This window comes from Gigantopelta aegis, chromosome 3 (assembly GCF_016097555.1).
Source record: "Gigantopelta aegis isolate Gae_Host chromosome 3, Gae_host_genome, whole genome shotgun sequence".
In the NCBI taxonomy this organism is placed as follows: Eukaryota; Metazoa; Mollusca; class Gastropoda; order Neomphalida; family Peltospiridae; genus Gigantopelta; species Gigantopelta aegis.
The window spans coordinates 63,878,233-63,889,063 of record NC_054701.1 but is presented as its reverse complement, the minus strand read 5'-3'; the positions used below and the strand labels follow the sequence as shown (position 1 = coordinate 63,889,063).

The 10,831-nt window shown below is 37.6% G+C and overlaps 1 protein-coding gene across 1 annotated transcript in view; it reads left to right on the top strand.

Moving 5' to 3' along the window:
* LOC121368775 (coatomer subunit gamma-2-like) overlaps window positions 1–5,118 on the top strand; it is a 22,881-nt gene extending 17,763 nt beyond the window's left edge. The window contains 5 exon segments of the mRNA XM_041493523.1: window positions 635–683; window positions 1,105–1,202; window positions 2,493–2,631; window positions 4,602–4,642; window positions 4,644–5,118. Coding sequence (XP_041349457.1) covers window positions 635–683; window positions 1,105–1,202; window positions 2,493–2,631; window positions 4,602–4,642; window positions 4,644–4,835 — 519 coding nt within the window. The 3' untranslated portion in view covers window positions 4,836–5,118.
* Window positions 5,119–10,831: the final 5,713 nt, after the last annotated feature.

Sequence of the window (10,831 nt, the reverse complement as noted above, 5' to 3'; positions counted from 1 at the left end):
CAGAACCCACGCTAGGTTTGTTTTAAAACTGATTTAAAAACAAGCTAGGCACCACCTACACCCTCGTCTGTCTACCGGCAGAACCCACGCTAGGTTTGTTTTAAAACTGATTTAAAAACAAGCTAGGCACCACCTACACCCTCGTCTGTCTACCGGCAGAACCCACGCTAGGTTTGTTTTAAAACTGATTTAAAAACAAGCTAGGCACCACCTACACCCTCGTCTGTCTACCGGCAGAACCCACGCTAGGTTTGTTTTAAAACTGATTTAAATACAAGCTAGGCACCACCTACACCCTCGTCTGTCTACCGGCAGAACCCACGCTAGGTTTGTTTTAAAACTGATTTAAAAACAAGCTAGGCACCACCTACACCCTCGTCTGTCTACCGGCAGAACCCACGCTAGGTTTGTTTTAAAACTGATTTAAAAACAAGCTAGGCACCACCTACACCCTCGTCTGTCTACCGGCAGAATCCACGCTAGGTTGATTTTTTAGGCACCACCCTACACCCTCGTCTGTCTACCGGCAGAACGCTAAAACTGATTTAAAAACAAGCTAGGCACCACCTACACCCTCGTCTGTCTACCGGCAGAACCCACGCTAGGTTTGTTTTAAAACTGATTTAAAAACAAGCTAGGCACCACCTACACCCTCGTCTGTCTACCGGCAGAACCCACGCTAGGTTTGTTTTAAAACTGATTTAAATACAAGCTAGGCACCACCTACACCCTCGTCTGTCTACCGGCAGAACCCCGCTAGGTTTGTTTTAAAACTAATTTAAAAAGAAGTTGGGCACCACCTACACCCTTGTTAGTCTACTGGCAGAACCCACTCTTTAAAGTAAACTGGAATATTTGTTTACGAATAAAGTGAAATTTATTTTTGTGTCTTGTGAATAACAGCAAATAATAATTTTTGACAGTTGGTTACACTTTTAATGGAAGAGAATTTTTTTTAAAGATTTAAAAAAAACAAAACACCAAACGATGCCTAAAAATGATGTAGCAGTTAGTGAATTACCTTGTTCTGTTTTCGAGTTTACTGACAGATCAATGGTCTTACCATCACATATTTATGTTAAATTAGAATTTTTATTTTTTCAGTGACTGGAACATTCACTTGCTCTTTGAAGTTTGTGGTGAAGGACTGTGACCCAAACACCGGAGAACCAGATGACGAGGGCTATGATGATGAATATGTGGTAAGACATAAAACACATCCATTGATTGTCAAACAGGGGTGGGATTTAGCTCATTCGGTTGAGTGCTTGTCTGAGGTGCTTGTGCCGCAGGATTGAACCACCTCAGTGGATTCATTCAACTAATTTTTTTTCTCGTTCCAACCAATGCACCACAACTGGTGGTATATGCTGAAAAATGTAGCGGGTTTCCTGTCTAAGACTGCAGGTCAAAATTACCGAATGTTTGACATCCAGTAGCCAATGATTGGTAAAATCATTGTGCTCTAGTAGTGTCGTTAAACAGACAGACTTTTTAGTGTATATAAAAGATCCCTTGCTACTAATGGAAAAATATAGCTGGCTTCCTCTCTAAGACTATATGTCAAAAGTAACGAATGTTTGACATTCTATACCGGCCGTAATCTTACCGGCGAAATGAGAATTTTTTTTGCCAAGTCCGTTCAAGTCGCCAAGTTATTAACAGTAGTGAGAAGTTGAAGTCATCGTAATATTTTGGACCTATTCCAATTTCAAAAACAAAATCACACGGCAGACATCACGACCCCGACTTGTTTATTGTCAAGCTCACTTAGCACCTTGTCGCCGTATGTCGGACAGTGTTTTTACTTTGGTGCCAGACTGTATCCTCAGTAATCATGAACCAGCCTATTAATGGGATATGGTTTCAGTGCACAAGCACTGTAATGTACGATTGATTTGATGAAATAATGTTTTACCTTGTTAAATTTATTATCAAAATCAACCGACAAATATTCATGCCAGATTCTGTTGTACAGGGATTAAATATATGTGGTAGTCTAATGTTGACATTCTTCCGATTCACCGGTAAACCAGGCTATTGTTTTTCAAAGTGACACATGTCGCGCAGTGTGCTGTGACCAGTCAAGCATTGTTAATCCTTGGCCAGATTCAGTTCAGGAATGCCAGAAAATACTAACATAATTTTAACATAACGGCACATATTCACTTACTTAATAATATCACGTTTTTAATAAAACAGCTGTTTTTAAATTTTATTGCCAGAAGTAGTATTTTATATCGAAAAATTATGATTAGAACAGAGTGTAAAATCAAGATTTTTTTGGCGGAAACTGGCGAAATGTTACAAAGTGCACCCATAAATTTTCACTTTGCTTATTTGTATCAAACGTCTCCCCTTCTCCTGGGAAGGGAGAATTCACATCTACTTCTTCAATCCTAGATTAGGGCCTGCTATAGCCGATGATTAATAAATCAATGTGCTCTAGAGGTGTCGTTAAGCGAAACAAACTTTAACTTTTTCACTTCTAGCTGGAAGATGTGGATGTGGCTGTGGCCGACCACGTGCAGCGAGTGATCAAACCCAACTTCGCGGCGTCCTGGGAGGAGGTCGGACCGGACAATGAACTGGAGGACACATACGCGCTCTCTACTATGAACTCGTTAGAAGGTAAGTCGTACTCTCTTCCAGGTTTCTCTACTATGAACTCGTTAGAAGGTAAGTCGTACTCTCTTCCAGGTTTCTCTACTATGAACTCTTTAGAAGGTAAGTCGTACTCTCTTCCAGGTTTCTCTACTATGAACTCGTTAGAAGGTAAGTCGTACTTTCTTCCAGGTTTCTCTTCTACAAGGGACGGGACGCAGCCCAATGGTAAAGCGTTCGCTTGATGTGCGGTAGGTCTGGGATCGATCCCCGTCGGTGGGCCCATTGGGCTATTTCTCACTCCAGCCAGTGCACCACGACTGGGTATATCAAAGGCTGTGGTATGTACTACCCTGTCTGTGGGATGGTGCATATAAAAGATCCCTTGCTGCTAATCGGAAAGAATAGCCCATGAAGTGGCGACAGCAGGTTTCCTCTCTCAATATCTGTGTGGTTCTTAACCATATGTCTAGACTCCATATAACTGTAAATAAAATGTGTTGAGTGCATCGTTAAATAAAACATGTCTTTCTTTCTTTCTCTTCAGAGGTGGGAATTCTCCTCGGATCAGCTGTTTTCCTCTCATGGAACAAACATTGCGTTTCGTCGCATTTTAATCGTCCTTTCCTCCAAAATGTGTCAGATGGCACAGATTTTAATCTAAGATTTCACGAATTTCCGGGACCCCTCTAGATTTCCTCTTTTTTACAGTTCACCAATTCCCACCCCTGTCTCTTCCAGGTGGGTTTTAGCTCAGTCGGTTGAGTGCTCACCGTAGAATCGAAGCACCTCGGTGAAACTATTCAACTGGTTTTTTTTTTTTTTCTCATTCCAACTGGTGCACCACAACCAGTCAAAGGCTGTGGCATGTGCTTTCCTGTCTGTGGGAAAGTTACAATATAGACAAATAGTCTGTGCTCCTATGTAGAGAATGAGATAAAGGTGTTAAATGTTCTTTAAACATCACAACGTATGTGCAGTTTGAAGATAGACAAATATGCTGTTTGAAAGAAAAAGAAAGAAATGTTTTATTTAACGACGCACTCAACATATTTTATTTACGGTTATATGGTTGAGGACCACACAGATTTTGAGAGGAACACAGATTTTGAGAGGAAACCCGCTTTCGCTCCGATTAGCAACAAGGGATCTTTTATTTGTGCTTCCCACAGGCAGGATAGCACAAACCATGGCCTTTGTTGAACCAGTTATGGATCACTGGTCGGTGCATGTGGTTTACACCTACCCATTGAGCCTTGCGGATCACTCACTCAGGGTTTGGAGTCGGTATCTGGATTAAAAATCCCATGCCTCGACTGGGATCCGAACCCAGTAACTACCAGCCTGTAGCCTGATGGGCTAACCACTACGCCACCGAGGCTGGTATGCTGTTTGAGGTTTTTTTGTAACCCACTCACTCACTTAGCATCATCCACCCATAACATTAAGCTGGTATTTACCTGATTGACCTGGCCCTATGCTGATAAGTGGCGGGATTTAGCTCGGTCGATTAAGTGCTCGCTTGAGGTGCTTGTGTTGCAGGATCGAACCACCTCTGTGGATCCATTCAACTGATTGGGTTTTTTCTCATTCCAACCAGTGCACCACAACTGTTAAAGGCCATGGTATGTGCTTTCCTGTCTGTGGGAAAATGCATATGGTGTAAAAGATTCCTAGCTGCATTAGAAAAAATGATTAATTAACCAGTGTGCTCTAGTGGTGTTGTTAAACAAAACAAACTTTAACTGTGCAAATAAAAACGAGTTTATAGACTTCAGTAAAGTCTTTAAACTTTTAACATCACGGCATGTCATAAAAAATTTGAGTCTAGACTGTAAAGTTTTACTAATACACTGGCCCAGACCTCGCTTTCTAAACTCCGATTTAAATTATATTTGGCTCTAAAAATCTTACCGTACAAAAATGTGTTTTTCACTTTCTATTGTTCTCGGTTTACATTTTCTTCCATCTCATATTTATATCCTTCACACTTTCAGAGGCTATAAAGAATATCATTCAGTACCTTGGAATGCAGCCAATGCGAGAGATCAGACAAGCTACCAGAAGGGAAAAGTTCGCACACGTTGTTCCTCGCTGGAGTATTTCGAGGGGGTCACGACGCTCTAGTTCGTGCAAAACTGGCACTAACGGATTCGGGTGTCACCATGCAGCTTACTGTACGATCGACAGATCCATACGTGTCGGAAGTTTTAGCAACTGCGATTGCTTAATAGGTTTTAGTGTATATATTTGACAGTTTATAAGACTTATTTTGGTCTTTTGTTTAAGATGAAACCTTTGACACTGATTAACATGTATTCTGTTGTGACCCATTATGTTTACTTGATATGCTGGCCAGATAAAGCAAAATGACTTCTAGCTGCAGGCTATATTACTGGTCATGTGACATAAGACTGACTTGACTGTCAAGTGTTTAATTTCACTTTGTAAAAACATCTAGTGGGAAAATAACTTTCTGAACATCGTATTGTAATAAATATTATAGTCGGTGTCGGTTAAATTTGTTGTTGTTTTATATGAATAGTAAATATTGTTCTGTGCGATGTGGGGATTATGGTTTAAGAATATTATATACAAGATTTTAGTCCGTTTTCAGCAGTATTCATGGCATTGCTTAAATTTTACATATCTTCAGGCAGTAAAATGATTAATGCATCTTGAAAAAACTTTAAATTTATCATCATGTTTTTTCTTCTTCTTCTTTCAAGATAAATCTTGCAATGTTATATCTTATCTTGGAGGAGACCATTAATGTAATAATAACACTTTGAAAAACAACCACTGAAAACAAACTAGATTTCTTCAATTCAGTAATGTCCGGAATGGGCCCCCCCCCCCCCCCCCCCCCCCCCCCCCCCCCCCCGTGTCATGACCTCGTATCTATTATAAATGGAGCTAAACTTTCTTGTTTCCATACTTCTCCATTTTGTTTTTCATTACACCAGAATTCACTGCTCTGATCAAAGTTAATGATTCTTGCTGAAGAATCCCATTTGATGGAATGTATTTGGAATACATGTTTTGATGTTTTGTTTTACCAGTCGTAGTTAATAAAATATTCTCGAAAAATGGTTCCGTTTTTACTAATCAGTTTCACACAAAGGTGCACTAACTCAGTCTGGCCCAATTACTTTGTAATTATTGTTACAAATTCGTAAATAATTGTTTATAGGAGTGAATGTAATTATTGGTTTGATTATAACAATTACGTCTCAAGATGGGATGTTGAACTACTTTTATACAAATTATTTTGACAAACGAAGAACGAGAAGAAAGATACAAATTATTTTTCATCGAGAAATTTGGAGTTCTAATTTGTTATAGTATTGACTGCCATAATTATAGATTAGTTTTAACCATTTGTTCGATATATTATGTGACTGGTATGGTTTAAATTCATGCCCTTTAAAATCTTTATTGCATTATTTCATGTCGGAGGTGAATCATTTGTATGCAGATATTTTACAAGTAAAACTAAGTTATCCCTTATGCAAGCAAATGTTTGGTCCATAAAATTAATACTTTCCAATTCTTAAATATAAATAAAATAATTTAATAAAAAATGTTTTTTTATGTTTAAAGTTTTTCTCCTTCGTCATATTATTTACAAGACTGCACAAAATAAAAGAACGTACTTTAGTAACATTGTGCTATGGCTATAAATGATTAATCATCATAATTGTTTTATGCCCTGTATGTTATTGGTTTGGATAAAAAAAAACTAATATTTTGTGTGTGGTGGGTTTATGTAAGAAACTGCCTCACACCCATTTCAAGGAATCGGTTCTAGAAAATCTCATCATACTGAATACTGCATATAGCTAAGCAGAAGTATTCTGCCATTTTATATGCCTCTCTATAATGGGTCACATTATGGTATGGTGTTGCTCGTCCGTACATCCGTCTGTTGACTTTTTCTTGTCTGGACCATCAAACCTCACATGTAGGAACAACTGGGATGGCGGTGTGTGGCATACTATTACTAGGTCACTTTGACCGAATTTTCACGGTCTACTGCACAACAGTAAATCCTTGTCTGGACCATATCTTGCATACAGGAACATCAAACCTCGCATGTAGGAACAACTGGGATGGTGGTGTGTGACATACTATTACAAGGTCACTGTGACCTACTTTTCAGTCTACTGCACAACAGTAAATCCTTGTCTGGACCATATCTTGCATACAGGAACATCAAACCTCGCATGTAGGAACAACTGGGATGGCGGTGTGTCACCTACTATTACTAGGTCACTTTGACCTACTTTTCATGGTCTACTGCACAACAGTAAATCCTTGTCTGGACCATATCTTGCATACAGGAACATCAAACCTCGCATGTAGGAACAACTGGGATGGTGGTGTGTGACATACTATTACAAGGTCACTGTGACATACTTTTCAGTCTACTGCACAACAGTAAATCCTTGTCTGGACCATATCTTGCATACAGGAACATCAAACCTCGCATGTAGGAACAACTGGGATGGCGGTGTGTCACCTACTATTACTAGGTCACTTTGACCTACTTTTCATGGTCTACTGCACATAACAGTAAATCCTTGTCTGGACCATATCTTGCATACAGATGCATACAGGACCATCAAACCACATGTAGGAACAACTTGGGATGGTGGTTGGTCCAAAACAAATTGTTCATCCATCCCATTGCAAACATTTCACATAATTAGAATTGAATCATACCCGTAACAAATTCATTAATATAAATGTGGTTTTCCATCAAACTCCAGATGAGCATATCATGTACCTCACCGGTACTTTTTTTTTTTAAATGTAGAAAATACTTCTTTTTTAATTGATTGGAGATTGATTTTGTTTGCTGTATCCAAAGGATAATTCATGACAACGAAATTAAAAGATTTAAGTAATTAACAATGGATAAATATATGTATCAATGATATACAGAGTACTGCCATTTTTGAAGTTTAACCTAAATTCTACAAAGGTACCCCATTGGAGTGGGACACCGCCCATTGTTGAGCATTCGCTTGATGCGTGGTCAGTCTCGAATCAATCGCTGTCGGTCGGCCCACTTCTCATTCTAGCCAGTGCACCACGACTCCAATCAAAGGCTACGGCATGTGCTATCCTGTCTGTGGGATGGTTCCCATAATAGATATCTTGCTACTATACTCTTGGACGTTAAAATTACCAAATGTTTGACATCCAATAGCCTATGTATAGGTTCATTTAATTTACTTCTTAGACAATTATCATTATACAAACAAAACATAGTTTAAGGATCGTTACTTAAAACTTGCCACCCTTTGCAATTACTTGACTAAATGTAAATTGATACACCGAGGCAGGGCCATACTTTGTGTAAAATAACCTGGCTTCTAAACTGGTGTTCAAGTATAGATAATTTATCGACATGCCATCCAGAGCCTTTTTCTACCTCAATATAATTGGCAATCAGTAATGCATGCAGTCAGAATTTAAATAGAAGAATATTTAACATATTGATCTTAATGCTGAATATGCATAACATACAAAATAGTTGTTAACAATAAAATAAAGCAAATTTAATGTATAAATGTATGAATAATGAGGCTCTTGAATATCTCAATTAACTTTTTAAAAAAATCCATAAAGAATGTGATTATTTGACAAGATGGGCATCTGCTAACAATCTCAAAATCTCACTACCAGTGCTTGAACCAAACAAACCTTTAAATAAACATTTCTCTACCAGGCACGGATTCAGGTGGTATGAAATGTTTTATTTAACGACGAACTCAACACATTTTATTTACGGTTATATTGCGTTGGACATAATGGTCAAGGACCACACATATATAGAGAGAGGAAACCCACTGTCGCCACTTCATGGGCTACTCTTTTCGATTAGCAGCAAGGGATCTTTTATATGCACCATCCCACAGACTGGGTAGTACATACCACAACCTTTGATATACCAGTCGTAGTGCACTGGCTTGAACGAGAAATAGACCAATGGGCCCACCAACGGGGATCGATCCCAGACCGACAGCGCAGCAAGTGAGCGCTGTACTACTGAGCTACGTCCCGCCCCATACACGGATTCAGGTGGTATGAATACCATTTTTGGTCAACCAATATATATTACAGAATACACATAATCCCATCCACCTGTCAAACATTTAAATTCTATGTTAAAAAACATCAACATTTGTTTAACCTCCTCTAATAAAAAATCCACGCCTGTCTACACTGAAAAAGGCTTGCAATAGTCTTTGCCAGTATCACTAAAAGACATTAATAGCTTTAATACTTTTAAAAGACACAACAAGGATGATTAAATTCTAAATGTCTTCGTATTAAACAAATGTATATTTTTTAAAAATAATAATATAAATTGAAAACAACAAACACACAAACATTTATTGTGAGAATGATTTATCACAGAGTTAGATGGACGGAGAAAACATGTGGACAAAAGTAGTTCATTATTAGTAAAAATAGGACAACAGCTTTATATTGTTACTATATCACTGACGTGTTGTTTCACAATAAGACTACATTCAGCCCACTGAGTGAGTAGTTTAGTAAAATACTGTAAAATACAAAAATAGTTAAAACACCAACACTAATGTGTGTCTATTTTGTAAAAATCTGACAATAATTGGACGGAAATAAGACATCAGTGCAATTCACCACTGAAGTTGATCTTGATGGATATAATTTTTTTAAAATCTGCAGCTTCCAGTTCATACTTTGAAATGTACTAACACATTTATCAGGATTAAGAGCAACTTTAGTCCTGACAAGTAGTAATATGTGACAAGTTTTATATTATTTATATTACACAATGTATTCACATACATTTACCTTCATTTAGGGCAAGGCTGTTTACCAATATAAGGTACAATTCTGTAAATGTAAACTTTCAGCAAAGTAAGGAATGTTGGTAAAAAAACACACAAAAATACCCTTCTTAATTGAAGAACATATTTTTTGGAAAAATTTAAATGTCCTATTGTTTGCATGTACAGTGAAACCCCTTTAAACTGGACATCTACAGAACCAAATAAAAAGTCCAGTTTTAAGAGGTACATGTATCTGGGTCAGAGAGGTTATGTTTGTACTTTTTATTTAACAAGGGACTGTGAAAAATGTCCTGTTTTGAGGGAATTCCAATTTACAGAGGGTCTAGTTTTTGATAGGTTTCAATGTACAGTGAAACCCCTCTAAACCAGACACCCAGGGAAACAAGTAAAATGTCTGGTTTTTAGAGGTATCCGGTTTAGAGAGGTTAAGTTCTGTACTGATTTTAAGAAATCAACCATGAAAAATGTCTGGTTTTTCGATTAACAGCAAGGGATCTTTTATATGCACCATCCCACAGACATGATAGTACATACCACAGCCTTAGTTACACCAGTTGTGGAGCACTGGCTGGAACGAGAAATAGCCCAATGCTAAAGTAAAAGGGATTTGTAACCATTAAAACAAATATTGGAATAATCTACTCGCATGTAATTAACATATGAAATGTCAGTGAAAACTTGTAACCATCAATATTATTATTCCTTTGCAGTGTAAATTTAAAATGTGCTGTTTTATCGACAAAACAATGTGTCAGTACCGTAGGCTAGCATTATGTTTGTTTTTTATTTATAAATATTTTTAAAAAAAATCTTTTATTTAACAACACCACTAGAGCACATTAATTAATTCTGACACGTAGTCATCAGAGGAAATCCGTTACATTTTTTTTCTAATGCAGCAAGGAATCTTTGATGTGCACTTTTCCACCAACAGGATAGCACATACCACAGCCTTTGACCAGTTGTGGTGCACTGGTTGGAACGAGAAAACGATTTATTAATATGTTTACACAGAAGGTATATTCTCAGACAAAATCGCTTAAGCAGTGGAACAGATAATATTTTGGAGGTGGGGTGGGGGAGCACACTGTTTGAGGTAGTGGAACACGATTCAACAACTTTTCTATACATTTGAATTGTTTATAATGGTTTTAAAAAACCCACTAGGTTTATACATATATTTCTGTCTCCTATGAATAGTGCTTTTTAAAATTCACTATTCATTTGGAATGGTGGTACAAATATTTTTTCATAACAAACTCCCGACAGAGTACATTGTGTAATTCCAACAATGATATGTTTTTTGATTTTTCCTCTCACACAGATATTTCTCATCATGAAATGCATTAGTATATTACAGTACAACTAATAATAAA